The 17859-nt window shown below is 45.2% G+C and overlaps 1 protein-coding gene across 1 annotated transcript in view; it reads left to right on the top strand.

Moving 5' to 3' along the window:
- The window catches only part of ELP2 (elongator acetyltransferase complex subunit 2), a 266743-nt gene that overhangs the window by 199380 nt on the left and 49504 nt on the right, over positions 1-17859 (top strand). The window contains exon 15 of the mRNA XM_082259224.1: positions 10273-10368. Coding sequence (XP_082115350.1) covers positions 10273-10368 — 96 coding nt within the window. The remainder of the gene's footprint in view (positions 1-10272; positions 10369-17859) is intronic.

Genomic DNA, 17859 nt, shown 5'->3' on the forward strand with positions numbered 1-17859 from the left:
GTGTCGGCTGAAGAACAACTTACGATCGACTTGTTCACGGGAGAGGTTATCAAAGGCACGAACGTGAAGGTTGAGTTGAGATAACAAGTCTTGAGATGTGGAGTGTGCATATTGACGCTCCAAGTCGGTCAACTGTTGTTCTGCCCGACGAAGGTCAGTCCACGTCGCCCATTTAAATCTAGAAATACGCGTGGACATGTGCAAACGGGCATGGCCTTTAAATGTCTTCCAAACTGCCGAGGGGGCAGCAGAGTCAACGTTGGATTGGAAAAAGAAATTCCATTCCCCGGCTAGCAAGTCAAGATCAGGGACAGTCGTAAGCCAGAAAGGATTCAGGTGCCAGTGACAAATCGGGGGATCCGTAAATGGAGACAATTCAATCCAGTAGGGGGCATGGTCAGATAGCAACCGAGGACCAAAGCGGGCACTAATTAGTCTAGGGGAGAGGACCTGGGAAATCCATATGGAGTCAATTATGGACATGGTGGAGAGGGTTGCCGAATAGCAGGAGTAAGACCGAGTCATGGGGTGTAAATGATGCCAGGAGTCCAGCAAATGAAAGCTATGAAGCAGTATACAATAGCGTGTGTCATAGTTAGGGTAAACAGGGGTCAAGGGTGGTCCCGTCCTGTCCAGGCTGGGGTTGGAAACCATGTTAAAATCTCCCATCCAGATGGCCGGGACAGAGGGGAACCTGGACACGAACGTCAAACCCTCGCTCAGAAGCATAGCACTAAATGGGGGAGGCACATACCATACTAAAATCAAAATTGCATGCCCACTGATCCGGCCACAGACGAAGATATATCTGCCCTGGGGGTCCGTCACCACCTCCTGAATAGCAAAGGCCACAGATTTGGATATAAGCAGCGTAACCCCCCTGGACTACGTTGAGTTGGAGGCGTGGAAGGACCAGCCAACCCACGGGCGCCTAGGCATCGAGCAGCCGGCCTTCAGCATGAGTTTCTACCAGGGCAATAATATCCGCTCGCTGTTCCTTCAAACAGGAGAAAAAAACGGTCCTTTTGACTTTATCACGCAGGCCACGTACATTCCAGGTGAGTAGCTTTAGCCGTGCCATAAGAGAGATTGGAAAACAATGCACAGGAGCAAAGGGTTAGGAGGCCCCAGAGCAGACAGCACCCCCGCCCATAATATAACAAAAAATATACAAGAAGAACATATAGCAGCAGTGGAAAGCAATAAAGCAATCAGAACATCCATTAAAAAGTGGGTAGCACGTAACTCACACATAATAACCCCAACCCCCCACCCAGCCCAACACAGTCCCTAACAGGTGTGGGCATACATCCCAAAACAGGCAACCACAGTGAAGTACGAGTCATGGATCCACAGAAAGTGGAACGTAGCATTCTTCATCCATGGTGGCAACAAAACATATGAAAAAATGGGGCGAAAGTTCTCTGAAAAGGGGTCCCAGATATGGGACACAACAGTAGGTGAGCACACGTTGATAAAAATGCATGGTCCAATGTGAGCCGAGGTGCTCCCCGGCCATGAAGCAGGTAAACCGCCAGCAACGAAAAAAGGAGTAAATCATAAAAAGGGAAACAGAGAAACCCCCCCCCCCCCGGCTCCCCCTCAACAAGCCGAAAGTGAGTGCAACGATGGGGGTCCCGGAGCCCCATAGTGTCAGGAGAGGTGGACAGTCACAGGAGAAACAATAGAAGCCAGTCCAGGGAAGGGCAGGGTCTGGGTGTCCCAGGGTAGATCAACAAGGAGGTAAAAGAGTCAGAACCAGCAACGACCGTACTCACGAAAGTTGATCCAACCAGACAGTAGCAGAATCTGAGTCCTAAAAAAAAGTGAACTCTGTCATCCCCAACCACCCGCAACCTGGCTGGGTACAACATAGAATACTTGAAATTGCGGATCCTCAGGCGCCGCTTAACCTCCATAAAGCGGCTATGCAGCTTCTGGACTTCAACAGAGAAGTCAGGGAAGGCCAAGATGTTATTGTTTTCCAGGTGATTATTGCCCTTCTCCCAAGCCAGCCTGAGAACCGCGTCGCAGTCCCTGAAGTTCAAAAATTTAGCAATGAACACCCTGGGGGGGGCGCTCCCGACGGGGGTTTCTTAGCTGGCATGCGATGCACCCGCTACACTACGAAGGCCTGGGAAAACGCCTCCCTGCCATAGGTCTTGACCAGAAGTTCTTTCAAGAACATGGCAGGGATGTTACCTTCCGTGCCCTCCGGCAGGCCAATGAAACGGAGATTGTTGCGCCCAATGCGGTTTTCCAGATCGCCCTGTTTGTGCAGCAGGTAAGCAATATTGCAGGAGGCCTGGTACACTGCGTTCCTAACCGGGGGGAGGTCATCCTCCACGTGGGCTATGTGGTCTTCAGCCTCAGACACCCGGCCTCTAAGCTTCTGGAGATCCTGCCTGAGGAGGGAGTGTTTAGCTGTACCTTGTCCAACTTAGAGGTAAGCAAAGCCTTGCAGTCCATAATGGCCTCTAGGATCGCACGCTGATCCGGCGATGGCGCGGCCGAGGCGGAAGAAGAGGACGGGGAGCCGCCATCTTGGGCCTGCAGGCTTCCTTCCTGCCGGCGGAACCTGTCCAATATTGCCGCCTCAGAGGTCTTACGGGAAGGTGACATGATCCTCCGATGCACCGGAGCAGCAGCAACAAGTAGCGGGGATTAGTGTCACGATATACCGGCAACAGGATGGTATGTACGGATGAAAGCCGGGAGAGCTACGCTCACACACAGTCCGCTCACATACAGCTTCAGGCCACGTCCCACTTATCTGGGATTCTTGAATTCATCAGGGATATTCCTTAGAGGATCCTGCCAGCAATTTATCTTTTTTTGGTATCACGTCTGCCAGAAGTGTATCTGAACTTGCCACGCTTTTCTGTAAAAGAGCCTTTCTTCATACTTCATGACAAGGTTATATTATGTCAAAGACTATTCTTTCTTCCAAAGGTAGTTTTAGCATTCTATCTCAATGAGGACATTGTTCAATAATCCTTGTGCCATGCTCATTGTCTCTACATTGCCTGGATAAAATCAGAGCCATTAGAATGTACCTAAAAGCTATTGCTTCCAGGCTGCAATTTCTTCTACTTGAATTTGCCAAACACATAGTTCTTAGCACCCTGCAGGTATTAGTTTGGCCTTGTATATCTTCCGCACCCGCTGCAAACTTTGATGTCCTTTTGGGGCCTTCTTCAAGGGCTCTTGCTTAAGCAGAGCTCCCTCCCCTTGTGTAATAGAAATCCCTTCTTGTAAGAACTGAGTCTCCTCCTCTCTATTACCCCAGGCAGCCATAGTTCTGCCTTTGCTTGCCTACAGTATTTTCTTCCTGGGAGCCCCCTTTTTTCTTTTTCTACATGGGGTAAAGTATCCTGAAAGCCAGTCCTACTTGCTCCTGCACTTCCTATCAACTTTTTTTAGAATGTTATTCCTCCTACCCATGCCCTGCCATGAAGGCATGGCAAACAGTTTTCACCTCTTCCACCCTACTGGGTGGTTATTTTTCCTTTTGTCTAGGGCTTCTGCTCTCAAGTTTCCCTTTCCCTACCTAAAGCCCTTCTCCTAGAAGTGTTGGGGCTCCTGAACTTAGCATCAAGCATCTTTTTTTTCCTAGGCTGCTAGGCCCTGATCGTCTGTTCACATTTTTTAAACTGCTTGGCTGACTTCTGTCAGCTGTTTGTCTTTTTGTTTTTTGTTTTTTTGTATGCCTGTTGCCACCATTTTTTTTTTTTTTTGCCAGACCAACAGTATTTTGTTTCACCTGTGTCATTTTGGCCCAAACAAACTTTTTGAAATGAAAGTAAACCTGGACATCAGCTTTAAGTACTTCTTCACCCCCCAAATCAAAGTGTTCCACCACGTGAGGTAAAGAGAACCACTCACCAGATCCATACGGCCACGAAGACCTTTTCAGCCTTCTAAATTAAACCAGCAAGGAAGATGAGGCAAATTCAGCATATAATATGCCCTCTGACCTGTGCAGCTCCTCTGTCGCATCCACTTAGGAATCCCAAATCCAAAAAAGGCAATGGTAGATTGATAGTGCAGCACGTTTAATAAAATCAAGCCAGTCTAATGCACTTCCATTAACCCCTTTACCACCGGAGGATTTTGCTGTCTTCCGTCCAGGCCACTTTTTGCGATTCGGCGCTGTGCGGCTTCAACTGACAATTGCGCGGTCGTGCGACGCCGTACCCAAAGGAAATTTACGTCCTTTTTTTCCCACAAATAGAGCTTTCTTTTGGTGGTATTTGATCACCTATGCGATTTTTACTTTTTGCGCTATAAACAAAAAAATAGTGTTTATTTTGAAAAAATAACAATATTTTTAACATTTTTTTATATGAAATTCCCCCCAAAAAAGATGTAAAAAACAATTTTTTTTTTGATTGGTTTGCGCAAAAGTTATTGCGTTTACTAACAAAGGGAAAGATTTCTGTCATTTTTGGTGTTTTTTTTTTAACGCGTAATGGCGGCGATCTGCGATTTTTTTTGCGGGACTGCGACATTGCGGCGGACAGATCGGACCCTTGACTGACATTTTTGACACTTTTGGGGGTACCAGTGACATTACTGCAGTAATCAGTGCTATATATATGCACTGTTACTGTAAAAATGACACTGGCAGGGAAGGGGTTAATTTTATTGGAGAGGGAGGGGTTAATGTATGCCTGGTGCTTACTGACGTGTAGGGGGGGAGGTGACTGAGTGAGTCATGGACAGATCGGATGTCAAGCTATGCTGAACAGTCCGATCTGTCACTCCCTGTCACTATGGAGATCCGCCCGCTGTGTTTACACACAGCGGGCGGATCTCCAGACTCGATCCCCGACGATCGGGTAAGAGCAGCGGCGATCGCCGCTGCTCCTCCCCTGGCCCGACTCCCGCTGTGAATTAAAACAGCGGGAGCGAGCCTCCGGCGGCGCGCAAGCGCCGCCCAGAAGGGGGAGTGTCTGACGACGTAGTACTACGTCGTCAGACGATAACGAGCCACTCTGCCGCAGTAATATTACTGTGAGCAGAGGTAAAGTGGTTAATCTGTGCCCAGACCAGCACAAACAGGCTGAAAAAAGTCTTTATGGCCATATGAATCTGGTGAGTGCCTTACTTCACAGATTTATTTAAGGCAACTAATTATACCCCACTCCTCAGTTTTTTGCTAGTGTCTGTAGGTGATGGACCTCTTCAGGTCCATCACAGGTCCATCACCTATCCGTATTTATTATTTTTCCTCTTCCAAATTCTTAAATCAATCTAATGCCTACACAGATGCAGTATATCTAAATTGTTGCCACCTCTGTAAAATTTTGGGAGCCGTACCGAGACCTCATGCTGTGGGGATGGCCTCTAATGTTTCTTCGGGCACTGGATAATACGTGGGCACTAACTTTAGGACTTGGTACAACGCATGTGTCAGCCGCAGAGTGGCACAGAGGTCCAAGGACAAGGTCAATTGCTGTTAAACCCAATTCCTGAAGACCCCTTAGGGCAGGGGTCATAAACTTGCAGCCCTCCAGCTGTTGCGGAACTACAAGTCTCATCATGCCTCTGCCTGTGGGAGTCAAGCTTGTAACTGTCAGCCTTGCAATGCCTCATGGGAATTGTAGTTCTGCAACAGCTGGAGGGCCACCAGTTTGAGACCCCTGCCTTTACTTGTAGCTATGGCATAGACCAGACGAAATGGAGCCAATTCCAAATCATAGATGAACATTAATTTTTCTGAAAGCTTACACAGCACCTAACTGTGATGTGATGCTGTGTCACTTGCATCTGAGCAGGAGCCGGTTTTAACACCAATGTCTGCATTGAATTCTACCTCTATTTCAGACATGCAACATGTGGCCTACCTGACAAAAGCAGAATTTTCTACACCTATGTCGCAATTCTTAGGACAGATTATAGCCCTTATACAGCCATCTTTTTCCAGGGCTCTGAGTTGGATCCTGCTATGCTGGTCCTAGAGGACTTAGACACTAAATGGAATGAAAAGGATATTTAGGCAGTATTTAAGTTACATCAGCTTTTTTTCCTCAGAATGCCATTATGTTGAAGAGGGATCACCTCACAACATGCTTGCTAATGTTGAAAAGCTCATTGCCTCTGTCAGCAAAAGCCTTGCCATTGTCCAATTGACTACCCTACATCTGTTCATACCCCTTTGGGTACAAAGAGACCTACAAATTCCTTTAAAACATTCCCTGCTTGGGAACATGCAGAATGTGCAGTCTGTAAACAGTGGGGTCACTCCTGAAAGCATTTTCACTTTCCCCAAAATGTTTGCTGAACTCTATCCAGTGGAAAAATAGTTTTCTGAAAGGTAGGCTATTTCTGTAGATTATTTCTGCTGTCTCTGTCCTAAACAAACCTCTCCCCTTTCTCAGTAATGATTTTCTTCCTTCAAAGATTCTTTAATCCTACAGGTCCAGCTCTGCAGCTAGGGTTTGCTGCATTTTCAGTATGTCATACTGCAGTTAATAGGACTAGAACAATGCATAATCAACATGACCCTGGGCTTGTGCTGTTACAGAACAATTACAGCAACAGCCTTCTGCTCTGATTTTTTGTGTGGAAGCCCCAGGTGGGGAAGTCCTTTTCTCTCCTACCACTGGGAAGACTTCTAACAACAGACTGAGGAGGGGTATTCTATCCTTGGCAGTTCGAAAAACATGGTCAAGAAAAAAAAAAACAAGCTTCCCATCAACATCCTGGAGCTTAAAGCAGTCAAGGTTGTCCATCTAGCACTGGAACCTCCCTTCTGAAGGGACACCCAATCCAGTTGCATTCAGGCTTCTAGAAGACAACCCCTGGCCCCTTCCCAACAGGCCAGATCTGCTATCTCAAAGTCCTCTTCAATTGTAATTTTCTAGGTTTAATGGCATGGCTGTTGAAACCCAGGTCTTGAAGCATAGAGGGATTTCTGAGTCTGTGGTTACCATTTTACTAAAAACAAAAAAAGCCATTTTTGGGAAGATCTATTATTATACCTGAAAATCTTAAAGTGGTTCTAAAGGTAGAAGGTTTTTTTTAATCCTAATGCATTCTATGCATTAAGATAAAAAAGCCTTCTGTGTGCCGCTCCCCCCACAGCCCCCCTAATAATTATTTGAGCCCAATCTCGATACAGCAATGTTGCAAAAGAGACTTGGCTGTCTGGGACTCTCCCTCCTCATTGGCTGGGACAGCAGTTGTCAGTAGCCAATGAGAGAGAGGGGGTGGGGCTGGGCCACAGCTCCGTATGTGGAGGTTCGGCAGGAGGGAAGTGCCAGGAGCACAGAAGAGGGACCTGAGAAGGGGAGGATTGGAGCTCCTCTGTTCAAAACCACTGCACAGAGCAGGTAAGTATACCATGTTTGTTATTTTTAAATAAAAAAAGAACAAGACTTTAGTATCACTTTATTCGTGCAGACGTTATTATGTGGCTTGCATTCTGGCCTTCTTGCAAACAGGTTTTGACCAGAACTCCGTGCTAAGCACCCTTAAAGTGCAGGTTTTCGCTTCTTCCACCCTCTTTCAAACTGGCCTCAAAATCCCTTGTAAAAAGCTTTATTCAGAGTGTTTCTTGCTTACGGCCCCCTTTCTACAGAACCCTGTGCTTCCCTTGGACCTTTCTCTCTTTCTTGCAGAAACCAACCCTTTAACCAAAGGAGATATTCCCCTGCAGGTTCTTGCTGGCAAAGTAGCCCTTTTGGTAGCTATCACACATGTTTCTGACCTGGTATACCTTTCCTGTAAAGAGTGTTTCTTCATACTTTGTTATGATTCCACCTCAATGATGACATTGTACTGCCATCATTGTTCCCTGCTCCTAAGCATCCAAACAAATTGTCTCTTCATTGCCTGGACATAGTCAGAACCATTTAACTTTACCTCAAAGCTACTGCTTTTTTATATATATTTAAAAAAAAAAAACACCGATCCCTATTTAAGTTCTCAGAACCCTGCTTTAAAATCCACCATTGTACAACAGATCAGAAACTTGGTTGCAAAAAATTGCGCTCTAAAGCAAAAACTCTCTTCCTATGCTCCAGATCAGTGGGAGTTTCCTGGGCATTTCGAGACAAAGCCTCTGTAGCTCTACTGCGTAAGGCTGCCCACTGGTCTCCTGTTCATACTTGGTTTTACCAGGAGGACATATAATCTTCTGCAGATTCCGCCTATGGCCACAAGTTTTTCACAGCAGCATTCTCAGCTTGGGTCTTTTGGCGCTAGTTGTCACCTGTTGGCACAGTTCTGTTTACATACAGTATCTCACAAAAGTGAGTACACCCTCACATTTTTGTATATGTTCTGTTATATCTTTTCATGTGACAACACTGAAGAAATGACACTTTGCTACAATGTAAAGTACTGAGTGTACAGCTTGTATAACAGTGTGAATTTGCTGTCCCCTCAAAATAACTCAACACACAGCCATTAATGTCTAAACCGCTTGCAACAAAAGTGAGTACACCCCTAAGTGAAAATGTCCAAATTGGGCACAATTAGTAATTTCCCCTCCCCGGTGACATGTGACTTGTTCGTTTTACAAGGTCTCAGGTGTGAATCAGCAAAACGTGTGTTAATATTTATATTCTCGCTCTTAGCCAGCATTGCTGCAGAGGTTGAAGGGGTGGCGGGGTCAGCCTGTGAGTGCTCATACCATACGCCGCACACTGCATTAAATTGGTCTGCATGGCTTTCGTCCCAGAAGGAAGCCTCTTCTAAAGATGATGCACAAGAAAGCCCGCAAACAGTTTGAATACAAGCAGACTAAGGATATGAATTACTGGAACCATGTCCTGTGGTGTGATGAGACCAAGATAAACCTTTTTTGGTTTATTTGGTTCAGATTGTATCATGCGTGTGTGACGGCAACCAGGTCAGGAGTACAAACACAAGTGAGTCTTGCCTACATTTAAGCATGTTGGTGAGAGTGTCATGGTCTGGGCCTGCATGAGTGCTGCAGGCACTGGGGAGCTACAGTTCGTTGAGGGAATCATGAATGCCAACATGCAATGTGACGTACTGAAGCAGAGCATGATCCCCTTCCTTCAGGGACAGGGCCGCAGGACAGTATTCCAGCATGATAATGACCCCAAGCATACCTCCAAGACGACCACTGCTTTCTAAAGAAGCTGAGGGTAAAGGTGGTGGACTGGCCAAGCATGTCTTCAGACCTAAACCCCATTAGGCATCTGTGGGGCATCCTCAAACAGAAGGTGGAGGGACGCAAGGTCTCTAACATCCATCAGTTTTGTGATGTCATCATGAAGGAGTGTAAGTGGACTCCAGTGGCAACCTGTGAAGCTCTGGTAAATTACTCAATGCCCAAGAGGGTTAAAGCAATGCTGAAAAATAATGGTGGTCCCACAAAACATTGACACTTTTGGCCTAGTTTGGACATTATCACTTAGGGGTTTACTCACTTTTGTTGCCAGCGGTTTGACATAAATGGCTGTTGGGTTATTTTGAGGGGACAGCAAAGTTACACTGTTATACAAGCAGTACACTCACTACTTTACATTGTAGCAAAAGTGTCATTTGTTCAGTGTTGTCACATTAAAAGATATAATAAAATATTTACAAAAACGGGAGGGGTGTACTCACTTTTGTGAGATACTGTAGTTGTTGCCCACCCTTTGTATTCATTGTTTGAGGACGTCCTGTGGCGTATGAATGTGTTGCCTGTGTCCTGTACTGTACGAGTAAAATGAAAACGACTTTTGACTTAGCTGTAGAATTCCATATCTTGGAGTACAGGGCATAGACCGACCTACCTTTACTTCTTTTCTTGGTTAAGCATTGCTTGCTACAAAACTGAGGATTCACTGAGTGGGGTAGACTTATGAGGAAGGGTGGCCTTGGGAGCGTGTCCTCAAAAGTTTACCGGTGTCCAATCACCTGAAGGTGTACACTTATGACCCATGGTTTATGAATATGTTGTCTGAGTCCAGTACTGTACTCCAAGATATGGAATTTACAGGCAATTAAAAATTAATTTTTTCACAACTGAACGCCATAACTAAAGCTGAAATCTACACACACAAGTGAGTCAGGAACGGTCAGTGCCTCATATCTTATCCTATGACTGTGTCCAAGGCTTTAGTTAGATACAGCCTTTCTGAAAGGAGATAAAAACTGCTGTGCTTTCTCTAGAAAATTACTGTAATGGTATGCTGGGAATCCTTTCTTTGAGTTATGGTTTAATTTTTAGACATGTAAATTACATGTCAATTAAACACAATTATTTATTTCATCGATTAATTGTAATATGTTTTTACATTTTCATAGGGGAATTAAGTGGACCTGCAGTTCAAAACGAAGACACATTTAGTAGCGTTTCTGATCAGTATTCTCAGCCTTATTTTCAGCCCCTTGTCCTGACAGGTGAGCTTGCAAGCTTTTCCTTTTATTTTTAATAGATAATCAAAAATGTTGGTATTATATGAGAAGTTACCAAATCTTATTATATTTCACTCCAGTGTTGCACACTTTCATTTTTGTTTGATTATCTAATCTTTTATTAAACCTCTACTATTATTTTTTGTAAGATGTTGGAGTATCATTGCTCCTGAGAACCAGTCAAATGTGTATGCAATTAAGTATTTGAATATTTTGGCTTAAACTACTATTAATTTACAGGTTTAGAATTTAATATGTATATGTGCCCACCTTTAAAATTTTCTAACTTTATCTGTGTCTGACTGTTCAGCTGTAATGTCAGGGGTCACTTGAGGTGTGAGTGGGCCTCTCAATGACCAAGTGAACAATCAAAGGACCAAACACACCACACACATTGAGTAAAATTAAAGACAACAGCATTCCTTTAGCTGAACACTGTGAATGTAAAACTACAAGCACCAGTGTTTTAGTATCAGTACACAATGATTGTAGTAGCTGCGCACAAAGGAAACAACCATTTGCACCCATGTGCCAGCTCGTTCTTGGAATGGGATAAACTTTAGATGCTTCCCTCTGTACAGCTGCTCCTTTAATCATGCAAACAGTGCTCTAGCTCTTGTCTATCACCCATGGGCAAAGATCTGCTCCCAGTAAGAGCAGCGAGATGATCTACTTAAACCATATGAGGAGATTAGAAATCCAATACTTGGATCACATTGCTGTTATCAGGGTATATTGCTACATGCAGGGTGCAGGACATGTTGAATCCCGTACATGCTGTTCAGAGAGGCTTTATTGTTCAAATACCCTCTGTGTGGGAACAGATATTTGTTGATCAGCCATGCAGATTAGATGACAAATTTAAACACTTCCTAGTAAATAGTTTTGCATGTAAATTATTATACAGGGGGTTCATTACCTTTAAAATCTAATATCACAGATCCACCAATCTGGATTTATTTTTTTTTATCAAGAAGAACTTTATTAAACATTCACATACAAAACATAACAGTAACAGAGTCCAAGACCGATTCACCCCCTCATTACTTACAAATATTACAAATATCAATTCCCTCCAACACCCAATCAATAATTATACATAGTGGCAATAATTAACACCTCCCCTTTTTGCCTCATCAAATAACAACCCACAGTGTCGAGACCGACCAGTCCTCATCTACCATACTGGTCATCAGCATCCTCTTTCACTTAGGTTTTCTCCTACATTTACCCACTACCCACCCACAGCCTATCTAATACCAAGTCCATCGGTGCCAACCCCGGCATAGCTAGCCAGGGGGCCCACAGCTTGTCGAATTTGCCCAAATTTCCCCTATGTTGATGGATATACTTCTCCAGCTTTATCGTTTCTCCCACCTGAGTGATCCATTCCTCGACCGTCGGAGGGTTTGGAGAGATCTCGTGTCTCAGGATCAACTTCCGGGCTTGAAACAGTGCCCGCAAAATGGCCCGTTTAGTGATCTAAGGAACCTGTACCTTCCCCAAAATACCCAACAAACAGAGTTTAGGATCCTGCTGCAATGTAATTCCAAACACCCTCGACAATGTACAAAGCACCTCCCTCCAATATATATGAAGCTTCGGGCACCTCCACAATAGATGTATCAAATCTCCATGGTCCCTCTAGTGCACAGGGCATTGTCACGTCTACCCATTCTATGCAATCGTGCAGGAGTATAGTGAGCTCTGTGAAGTATATACAGCTGAGACAGCCTTTGTGCCACATTCAAGGAACTCGCCTATACCGCCTGCAAAGCTTCCTCCCACTGCTCTTCCTCAAAAGATCCAACATCCCGCTCCCAAGCGGCAATCATACGCAAAGGGTGTTGATCTAGAAAGGAACCCAGTAACAATGAGTAGCAGTGTGATATAAACCCTTTAAGAGAGTCCAATTCTGACATAAAATGAAAGACGGGTGGGGGACTGCACCCATATATCCACGCCTCCCTGGGCTCTAACTGCGTGCCTAAGCTGCAAATAATAAAATTTCATATATATTGGTTAGTGATATGATTCCCTCAGGTCATCAAAGGACCTGAGGGTGCCATTGCAAATGATCTGTTTCAGGAGGGTAACACCATGCGACTGCCACCTAGCCCGATGGGGTACCTTGGCCCGTTCAGAATACCTGGGATTGATCCAAATTGGGCTGAAACTAGTAAACCCTACCACCTGCTGAAGCTGCCGAGCTTTGTTCCATATTTTCTGGATAAGAGCATACGTGGGAAAGAGTTTATTAGATTTGCTGTAAATTTGGGATTCCAGAAGAGCAGCCAACCCACCTGGGCCCACTGTATGGGTCATAAGTAGGGCAGCGGACTCCCCCCTCCCACATCCCATGGACCTGGCTATATGCTGCAACTGAGATGCCAAATAATAAAGCCATGGATTTGGGAGTGCCAGCCCCCCAAGATCTTTCGATCGCTGGAGATACTCCAGCTTGATCCTAGGCTTCTTACCATAGAAGGGACCTAAAAATAGAATTAATAATACAAAATACTCTCGGAGATATGACCACCGGGGAATTATGAAGAACACAACTGTGGCATAAGGATCATTTTAATTAGGTTGGCCTGGCCTGCTAACGACATGCGAAGCCGGGACCAAACCCTAACTTTTTCCCGAAGTTTAACCAACAAGGGGGTCACATTAAGGCCTACAAAATCTAACAATTTAGGAGTAATCTGTATACCCAAATATCGGAACTCCTCCGACACGGGAATACCCGTATCGGGTGAGGACCTACCAACAGGTGACTCATCGATAAACATCAATGAGGACTTTGTCCAATTAATCAAAAGGCCAGAGTAAGAGCCAAAGTCAGTAATAACAGACATCGCCTCCACCAAGGACTGGGATGTGTCTCCAAATAACAGCATGGTATCATCTGCATAGAGCAGGATCTTTTCCTCCACTGTACCGTACCTAAAACCCACTATCTTCTGGTTAGTTCTAATGAGGGCAGCAAGAGGCTCTATAGCCACCGCAAATAATAGTGGGGATAGAGGGCATCCCTGCCTAGTGCCCCTATATAGTGAGAATGGAGAGGACATACGCCCATTTTCCCTAATAGCTGCCGCCAGTAAATAATACAAAAGTTGAACCCAGGAGATATATTCTTCCCCAAACCCAAATCTACGCATGACAACCCACAGGTAATCCCACTCCACGCTGTCAAATGCTTTTTTTGTATCTAAAGACAGCAATGCATGATCGCTGCCATTATCCACCGGAGATTGCAGGTTCAAATAAAGTCTGCGAAGATTAATCGAGGTAGACTTCTGGGGCATAAACCCGGCCTGATTCGAGTGGACAATGAAGGCAATCACCTTATTCAAATGTAACGCCAGCACTTTTGCTAATATTTTGATGTCACTTTGCAACAGTGATATAGGTCTGTATGATCCCGGATCTAGCTTATCCTTACCTGGTTTTAAAAGAAGGATAATATTAGCTTTACGCATTGAGGGAGGCAGTCACATGGTCTGTTTCGCCTCCTGAAAAACTCCTCTGAATATGTCTTATAAACTTCAATAGGGATTCCATCCTCACCCGGGGCCTTAGTATTGGGGAATAAAGAGGTGGCATGTTGCAATTCCTCTAGAGTCAAGGGGGCATTTAAAAGTTCCCTCTCCAACTCAGAGAGGGACACCAATGGAATAGCCTCCACATATTCCCGCACATCCATCTCCGAGTGGGCCTGTCTAGCCTGATACAGTGTAGAGTAGTATGATACTAAAACTTCCATAACGGCATCCAGGGTGCTGATCACCTTTTCCCCGCTCCCTCTTAGAGCACCTATAGGGGGAGAGGACTGATTAGAGTGGGCAATTTTAGCTAAAAGGCGGCCTGTACACTCCCCCTCCTCGTAAAACACCTCTAGATTAAAAAATTGCTTCCTTTCAGCCCCAGCAGTATTAATACGCAGGAGGGCCTCCTGCGCCGCTACCCAGCTATCGCGGTTGGTCTCCGAGGGGTCAACAATAAACCGAGCCTCCAGGCGACCAACTAATTGCTCGGCCTGAACCCCCTTTGCGGCTGTACTTCCTTTAATGGACTGAACCTCAGTTATGAATAAGCCCCTCATGTACGCCTTAAAGGCCTCCCACCTAATACCCAAATCTTCTCCTATATTCACATGCCAGTACTGCTGAAGCTTAGGTCTCACTTTATCATGGGACGGGAACAGGTTTAGCCAAAGAGCATTCAGCTTCCATGAGGCCCTCCGCAAAGTAGCACTAGGTCGCACCTCTAAGTACAAGATGACTGGGGAGTGATCTGACACACTCCTCAGTCCATATCTAATATTGGAGACATATCTGAGCGCATCCGTGGAGCAAAGGCACAGGTCAATACGTGAAAGCGACATATGCGTTTTGGAAAAGCATGAAAACGCTTTTTTGGCCGGATCTCGAAGTTGCCAAGGATCTACCCAACCCATCTCCTCAGCAATTTTAGCCAAGATCGTACGGCCCGTGCCCCTGCCCCCCACTGTGTCAGAGTGTCTGTCTAAATTGTTGTCACATACACAGTTAATGTCCCCGATGATATACAACGGGACTTCAGGGTGTTTCATCAAATATGCCACCAGCTCCCGAAGGATTCCACTATGAAAGGGTGGTGGCACATAAATGAAAGCCAATATACAATGCACAGTATATAGTTTACAATATAAAAAAAACATATCTCCCTTCCCCATCTTCTTTAGAGTGGTGTTCCTGATAATCCAGGGATCTGTGGATCAACACACTGACCCCCCTAGAACAGGAGGTATGTGTAGAATGATATTCCCACCCTACCCAAGCAAAGTGTAAGCAAGACTGAGAATCCGCAGTTAGATGAGTCTCTTGTAGTGAACAAATGGCCGGTAAATGCCTCCGGAGCACAGAAGAGACCATTGTGCGTTTTAAGCAGGTCGTTCAAACCTCTTACATTCCATGATACCACTGGTAAAGATGTCATGGTGGCTGGAATGCAAGCTTTGCAGTGAAACGATGGGGCCTGAAATACAGGTCCCATCCTGTCACCATCAAATTGCAAAGTATATAAAAGGGAGCATATCCATCTATGCATGGAAAATATCCGAGGCGGGCCTTGGTCGGACTCACAACTGTAATGGCCATCAAGGCCAATAAACATAACATAAAATTAATGTCTTTAAAAGTGCTAGGGGGAATGTGCCCCGGGCTGCAAAGCAAGTCCTTAAACACAGGGCCCAGTCCACCCAGCACAAAAACAATCAAAACTGGAGAACTCTCCAGCACAAGCTGCGCCTCATTTTTCCTAACTACCATACCTAGCAGTTGCATATCGAAGACAAGATGTTAAACAACAGTCTGTGAAAAATGGATATAATTAATTGAACCAAAGGTCCGCAGAATGGTCAGATCCCCTGAGCTCAAAAAATAGAAAAAAATAAGTAAAAGTTCCCATCATGGTTCCACAGCAGTACATCTAATAAAAAAAAAAAAAAAATGAGAATACACCACTTCAGCCTGTCAGTTAGTCCACAATTGTAGATATGCCTAATTCAACCATCACCCTCAGGTGGAGGTGGGCGAGGGTGCAGATGATGATCATTGCAGTCAATCCAGGTAGAGGCCTCCGTAGGATTTTAAAAAAAATGACTCTGGCCCCCTGCAGTAATCCTCAGTTTTGCTGGATATAGCATGGCATATATCGCCTGCATTTGCCTCAAGCGTTGTTTAACTGCAGAGAACTTTGCTCTACTCCTTTGGACCTCCGCCGAGAAGTCTGGATAAAATGAAACTCTTACTCCATTGTATTGCACATCACGGTGTTCTCTTGCGAGACGCAGTACAGTCTCTTTATCATTGTAATTAAGAAGACGTGCAAGCATAGTACGCGGGGGGCGGCCCGATTGCAGGGGGGAGAGGGGACCCTGTGAGCCCTCTCAACTGCATAGAGAGGGGAAAAAACATTTTTTCCAAAAATGTCAGTCAACCAAAGTTCAATGAAACCCGTAGGGTCCCTGCCCTCCACCTTTTCCGGGAGACCCACAATCCTGACATTATTTCGCCTAAGGCGATTCTCTATGTCTTCAGCCCTTGCTTCCAGAGCCCTGGTCAGCCGAGCAGTGTCCTGAAAATCCTTGGTCAAAGGATGCAACTGATCTTCTAAGTCACGTATCCTGCTTTCAGCCGCAGTTGTGCGTTCGCTGACCTTCTGCAGATCCTGACGTATAAAGGAGACTGCTTCAGTCAAGTTACCAAATTGGGCCTGTAAATGATCCACAGAAGCATTGCATTTTTGAATTGCCAGAAATATATCACCTAGTGTGGGCTGCTCAATGTCCCCAGGGTCCCCATCCCGCACCCCCACTGCTGTAGTATCAATAGTAGTGTTCATGGGCTCGCTCCCTCCTTGTACTGAGGGTTCCACTAGGCCCAATCCATGCATCGCCCCCGCACTCACCTCCTTCCCCGCTGGAATGGGGGATTTCTGTGTAAAAAAACGCATGTCACGCTGCACTTCCTTAGAAGTAGATTTAGGCGGCTTACTGACTTTGCTGGAACTTGCAGGCTTGTCTCCCTTAATGGATTGCTGTGAAAGGCTCGGTGTGGCGGCTTCTTGGATTCCTGGCATTGCGGCTTCCTCCCGCTGTTTGCGGCGCCGCATCACCCGGTGTACAAGCAGTATAAGTGTCGGGGGTCCGCGAGGCTATCGGGTATCAGTGGTTGCAGGGTAAGCCGGCTGTGGGGCCGGGAAAAGGATCAGTTTGGACGGATACCGGCGGGAGCTCTGTGAGACACGTCTGCTCACATGCCGCTCTTGGCAACATCCCCCCACCCACCACCAATCTGGATTTATAGTTTAAATCAATTCAACAATTTTTTTTTTAAAAGAGAGGTTTATTCTTCATTTAGGAAACGTGGGAGAGCCATGTAGTTATTTCTTATTTGCTCCTGGGGTAACTGTAAATCCAGAACTTTTGAATTAACAATGTAGGTGCAGCCTTATAATATAGAACCATTTATACCAAAATGCATATAGCTGTTTCGTTCTAATATCTATCATTAAGGCAGTGTATTGTAACCCTGGTTTCAAAGATGTAGGGGTTGGGGAGCAACCAGACCAAATTTGAACACAGACCTCAAAGCCCACACCTTGCATTGTTAAAAAAAAGAAAATGAATAACCAACGCGGAGCCTAACATCAACTTCTGTAAAAATAACGGAAAAGTTCCTATCAAATACTTAATTTTCTTTTCATTATGGACACCGTGGCAGCATATGTAAAGGTTAACCCCGCCTCCACTCCTCCCCTATAGGGACCCCACTCTCCTAAATCTTGGCCGTGTTCCACAACAACGCTTGCATACATAAATGAACTATAAAAAATACACAAATGTGACCCAAAGTTGAAAACAACTATATATAATATATAAAAGTGTCCAAAGATAAGGTGAGTATCCAAAACAGTGTCCAATAAAGT

This window comes from Pelophylax lessonae (genome assembly GCF_965119305.1).
Source record: "Pelophylax lessonae genome assembly, chromosome: 5".
In the NCBI taxonomy this organism is placed as follows: Eukaryota; Metazoa; Chordata; class Amphibia; order Anura; family Ranidae; genus Pelophylax; species Pelophylax lessonae.